The 5,968-nt window shown below is 40.1% G+C and overlaps 1 protein-coding gene across 1 annotated transcript; it reads left to right on the top strand.

The window, feature by feature from the left end:
• The first annotated feature begins 2,049 nt into the window (after positions 1–2,049).
• Positions 2,050–4,010, top strand: LOC125857353 (uncharacterized). Its single transcript, XM_049536966.1, has 3 exons — positions 2,050–2,244; positions 2,356–2,467; positions 3,088–4,010. Exons 1-3 carry the CDS (start codon positions 2,050–2,052, stop codon positions 4,008–4,010), a joined length of 1,230 nt encoding a protein of 409 aa, XP_049392923.1.
• The last annotated feature ends 1,958 nt before the right edge of the window (positions 4,011–5,968 follow it).

Below are 5,968 nucleotides of genomic sequence, written 5' to 3'. Positions count from 1 at the left end.
AGTTCAGTTCTATTTCGAGTAGGAATCTTTTTGAAACATTTTATTTGAATTAATTAGGTCATTTTATTTTTATCTTGTCTGACCTTGAACGATGAACAAGTTTCCACTATTCTTAGTTTTGGTTTTCGATTTGAACATTGAATCAAGTTCGATGTTTGAATTACCGGTTCTTGAATTATCAAAGTAGCATATTGATTTGCTTATTCTCGTAAGTACTTTCTCAACATGTTTTCATTAATATTTTTGAATGTTTACATGATATCATGAGTGGCTAAATACCACAACTGGAATTGTGGGATCTATGACGTGAATCGAAGTGTAATTTTGTTAAACGAGTGACAGGCGATTTATGTTTGCAACTTAGAATCTAGCTTTCATTAATCATGTATTCTGATGAGTGCACGTATTAGAGTGAGCCTGTATCTATTATTTGTTGGAGAGAAAAATAATAGTTAGGAAAAGTCTAAATTAACTAGAAGACATGGAGTCAAAGTTTGAGTTCGAGAGAAAAGAACTTTAACAACATTGTAAACGAGCGTAAAACTAGTAACACTCTGGAACCGAGAGGACTTGAGTGAACATTATCTGATTAGACTGAGAAGTATCAGATATATCTAACTCTTTTGTATTTTGGAGAGATAAATTTCTAGAAACTCAACTACAGAAGAACATTAGGTGTAATGTTTCGTTATGGGGAATACAATCCTAGTTTTTAATCGTCGAAACAACTTGAGAATTGAAAACTCTGTTATTTGTTAATTTGGATTTTTATTACAAATCTTAGTTACTAGAACATTACAACTAAACCCATGTTACTTTCCATAATTGTTTCTTTAGGAAATTATAAGGACATTTGATTAAAACGCGACAGTGAAATCATTTCTGTAAAGAAATTCTCTGTAGGATCAACCTCAACTCACGTTGAGTTTTGTAAATTGACTTTGACCATTTATATCTCTTAATTGAGCTATATGTTTGGATGTATCAAATTTTGGTGCCTTTGCCGGGGAATTTTAATTCAGAAGTGTTTTACTAGATTTTATTCTAAGTGTAGTTAGATTTCCTAATTTTACGTCTTGTTCTTTGTCTGTGTATCTTTCAGGTGAGTTCAACTATGTATGTCAAATACCAGAAGTAGTGGAGCCCCATTAGTCCCATACGATCCAAAACTCTGGAAATAATCCGCAAAATGGTGAACGCACAAGAACTTGAAATTTGAAACCGTCGTAAGTGGTATTCAACCAAATGATCTGAACAACCCACCTAAGGAAGTGGACGAAAACATAACAGTGGATGGAATCATTCCTCCCCACCTACAACTAATAGCTCCAAGGGGTAGAGAACATCATCAAGCTCACATGATGTATGAAGAGGATGACTTAGACTTGGATGGAGCAGGAGCCACTGGAGCGACATTGTTACCTGCACTACCTCCAGGTGTTATTTTCACAATCACCAGTACTATGATTCAACTATTGAATATGAAAGGTATGTTCAGGGGTGCAGCTGGTGATGATGCTATTCAACATCTGATGAACTTTGTGGCGATATGCAAATCACAAGAAAATCCTAGGGTTAGCCAGACATCAATGAGACTGAGACTGTTCCCATTGTCTCTTACTGGAGTGACAGCAAATTGGTTGAATGAGATGTCGGATGACTCAATAAGGACTTGGACTGAACTGAAGGAAGCTTTCTTGGAATGATTCTTTTCGAAATGCCCATAAGCAACTACCAGGAGAAGCGATGCATGACACTTAGTGGAGATTCAGCCAAAAGCTGAAGAAGTGCCCAAACCATGGTCTCACTGAGAGATATCTAAAATAGGATTTATGTAGATCATTGAATTATTTTACTAAACCTGTTGTTGATGCACTGTGTGGAGGATCATTTATGAAGAAGCCATTCTCAGATAGCATGCAACTAATGGATGAGGTGTCAAATAATAACATGGCATAGTACACCAGGGATGCATAAGTAGGAGATCTTGGGTACACATTTGAACTTTCAGGTGAACAACGAAAAAGTTAAGAAGAAAAGGATCAGGACATGGCACACATGAGGACCCAAATAGATCTACTTACGAAGCATATTGTCTCAAAGTATGAAAATGTAAATGATGTGGGACAACCAAACAGATATGAAGATCAGGATATCAATCTAGATGAGGAGTCTAATTACCTGGGCAACCAAGAAGGCTTTTGGAATTATAACTCGGGAATCCAAGGTTACAATTCTAGAAATGTAGGTTGGAACTACTCAAGCGAAGGAAATTATGATAGGTCAGTAAACAGAGAGTAGGGAAATTGGCAGAATAGAGATGGAAATGATCACAGTGGTGCGTGTGTGCCCCAGGTAATAAAGACCGGGAAAAGTGGTAGTTCCAGCGAGTCTAAGTTGGAAGATATGTTGTCCAAGGTGCTCCAAAAAGTTGAATCAACTAATGCAGGGGTGAAGGAGATAGAAGGTTATTTCTCCAGTATGAGTCAACTGGTAGACTCTCACACCACCTCCATCAAGCAAATTGAGCAATAGTTGGGGCAACTTTCAGCCTCATTAAATCAGAGAAAGAATGGGTCACTACCAAGGTGCTCCAAAAAGTTGAATCAACTAATGCAGGGGTGAAGGAGATAGAAGGTTATTTCTCCAGTATGAGTCAACTGGTAGACTCTCACACCACCTCCATCAAGCAAATTGAGCAATAGTTGGGGCAACTTTCAGCCTCATTAAATCAGAGGAAGAATGGGTCACTACCAAGTGACACAATCCAAAATCCTAAGAAGGACGTGCATTGCATGGCCATCACCACCAGGAGTGGTAAGATACTTAATTACCCAATTTATGCAAGTACACATGAGTAGGTGTTGGAGTAAGCTGGAAGAGAGGAGGATGAAGTTGAACAAGGAGATGACTTGGAGGATGCTCAACCAATAGCAAAACCAGCATAAGCAACAGAAAAAGAGGTTGAGGGAACTATGCCTCTTTAGCAGATACCAAGATCACCTCCTCCTTTCCCCCAACGGCTTAAAAAGAGAGCCGAAGATGGGAAATTTGCGAAGTTCATCACCATGCTGTGACAACTGTCAGTATACATACCATTGGTGGAAGCCCCTGAGCAGATGCCAGGATATGCCAAGTTCATGAAAGACTTGGTTACAAAGAATAGAGCTGTAAGTATTGATTTGACTAACCTTGTTCATAACTATAGTGCTATTGCTACCAGGTCTCTGGTAAAAAAGAAGGAGGATCTGGGTGCATTCACCATACCATGCACTATCAGATCAATCAAATTTGCAAAGGCCTTGTGTGACTTAAGGGCCAGTATAAACTTGATGCCACTTGCCATCTATAAGAAACTGAGGTTAGGAGTTCCAAAACCTACATCCATGAAGTTGATGATGGCAGATAGGTTAGTGAAACGACATGAGGGCATCATATGTGATGTGCTCGTAAAGGTGGACACGTTCATCTTTTCGGCAGACTTCATGATCTTGGATTGCGAAGTGTATTTTGAGGTTCCCATAATTTTGGGAAGACCATTTTTGGCCACTGGACAAGCATTGGTAGATGTTGAGAGAGGAGAACTAAAGTTCAGAATCAACAAAGAAGAGGTAAATTTTAATATTTGCAGGTCAATGAAACAACCACAAGACATGAATGTGGTGTCTGCGATGGAGGTTTTTGATGAAGAAAAGATACGACCAACAATTGAGGATAGGTTGGCTGTTGAAACATTAGCAGTGATGTTGATGAACTTTGAAACTGATTTCCAGTCTGATTATATAGAGACCATGAATGCTTTGCACGGAATGGGAACACACTCTTATGCTCCAAATAAATTGAACTTGGATTTAAAAAATAGGCCCAGTCCTCCAACAAAACCATCTCTTGAGGAGCCACCTGTGCTGGAACTGAAACAGTTACCCAACCACCTGAGGGATGTATTTTTTGGCACTAACAATACCTTACCTATGATTTTGGCTGCAGATTTAAATGATGAGCATGTTTAAGATATGATCAAAGTGTTGATAAGGTACAAAAGAGCTATTGGGTGGATCATTACTGACATCATCGGGATTCCTTCGGATATATACCCCCATAAGATGCAACTTGAGGGGGACTGCAACCCAAGCATTGAACACCAACGGAGGTTAAACCCATCTATGCAAGAGGTGGTCAAAAAGGTGATCATCAAGTGGTTAGATGCTGGGGTGGTGTACCCTATTTGTAACAGTCACTGGGTCAGCCCAGTGCAATGTGTTCCCAAAAAGGATGGCATGACTGTGGTTGTGAACGCAAAAAATGATTTGGACCCGTAGAGACCAGTCACTGGATGGCGAGTGTACATGGACAACAAGAGTGGACCTTGAAGGATCACTTCCATATGCCTTTCATGAACCAGATGCTTGACAGGTTGGCTGGAAAAAGGGTGGTACTGCTTCTTAGATGGATACTCTAGCTACAACAAATATCAATTGCTGCTGACGATTAGGAAAATACCACCTTTACATGTCCTTATGGCAACTTTGTGTTTAAATGCATGTCATTTCCACTATGTAATGCACCAACAACTCTTCATAGGTGTATGATTTCTATTTTCTCGGATATGGTGGAGGACACTTTAGAGGGCTTCATGGATAACTTTTCAGTGGTAGGTGACACCTTTGATGACTGTTTATTTAATCCTAGCAGGCCCTATAGAGATGCGAGGAGGCCAACCTAGTGCTGAATTAGGAAAAGTGCCATTTCATGGTCAAGTAAGGCATAGTCCTTGGGCACAAACTGTCACAAAAGGGGATAGAGGTCGACAAGGCCAAAATTGAGGTTATTGAAAAGTTGCCTCCACCTATTTGTTTGAAGGGTGTTCGAAGTTTCTTAGGACATGTCAGATTTTATAGACGTTTCATCAAGGACTTCTCAAAAATTGCACACCTCATGTGCAAGCTTTTAGAGAATGAGGTGAAATTCATTTTTGATGAGGCATGTCTTAGAGCCTTTGAATGCCTGAAGGAGAAGTTGATTTCAGCCACAGTGATCATTAGACCAGATTGGGCTGAGCCATTTTAGGTAACGTATGATGCTAATGGTACTGATTTAGGAGTCGTGTTGGGGCAGAAGCGCAACAAGATGTTCCATTTGATTTACTATGCTAGTTAGTCACTAAATGGAGCACAACGAAATTACACAGTTACTGAATAGGAACTACTGACTGTGGTGTATCATTTCAAGAAATTCAGAGCTTACATGTTGGGTACTAGAGTGATAGTCCATACGGATCATGCATCTCTGAGATACCTAATGGCAAAGAAAGATGCCAAGCCAAGGTTAATCGGATGGGTATTACTTCTTCAGGAGTTTGATTTTGAAGTCAAGGATAGGAGAGGTTGTGAGAACCAGGTGGCTGATCACCTGTCTAGGTTGGAGGCTGGAAAGAAAGAGGAATGTGAGCGAGAAATCAAAGATGCATTCCCGGATGAGCAGGTATTGGCTGCAACTCTTCATCTTATACCTAGGTTTGCTGATTTTGCTAACTGTCTTGTTAGTGATTTGATGTCTGAGGGGCTGACATTTTAGTAAAGGAAGAGGTTCTTTCATAATGTGGGTAAGTATTTCTAGGATGAACCTTACTTGTACAGGGTGTGTTCTAATAATATCATTAGGCAATGCATCCTTGAAGTTGAGATGTTGCACATTCTAGAGTCATGTCACTCCTCCCCGGTTGGTGGTCATCATGAAGGTGCTCGGACAGCCCACAAGATACTTCAATGTGGGTACTACTAGGCCACAATTCATCAGGATGCGTTAGACATAGTAAGGAGTTATGATGTGTGCCAGCGGCAAGGAGCCATCTATCGGTGGCATGAGTTACCCATGACACCTATTCTGGAGGTGGAGTTGCTTGATATGTGGGTAGTCTATTTCATGAGCCTATTTGTGAGCTCCTTTGAGCAGAGGTACATATTGGTGG

The sequence above is a fragment of the Solanum stenotomum genome, chromosome 1 (genome assembly GCF_019186545.1).
Source record: "Solanum stenotomum isolate F172 chromosome 1, ASM1918654v1, whole genome shotgun sequence".
In the NCBI taxonomy this organism is placed as follows: domain Eukaryota; kingdom Viridiplantae; phylum Streptophyta; class Magnoliopsida; order Solanales; family Solanaceae; genus Solanum; species Solanum stenotomum.
Note: the sequence above shows the minus strand (reverse complement) of the source record. Positions and strands in the feature narration are given on the sequence as shown.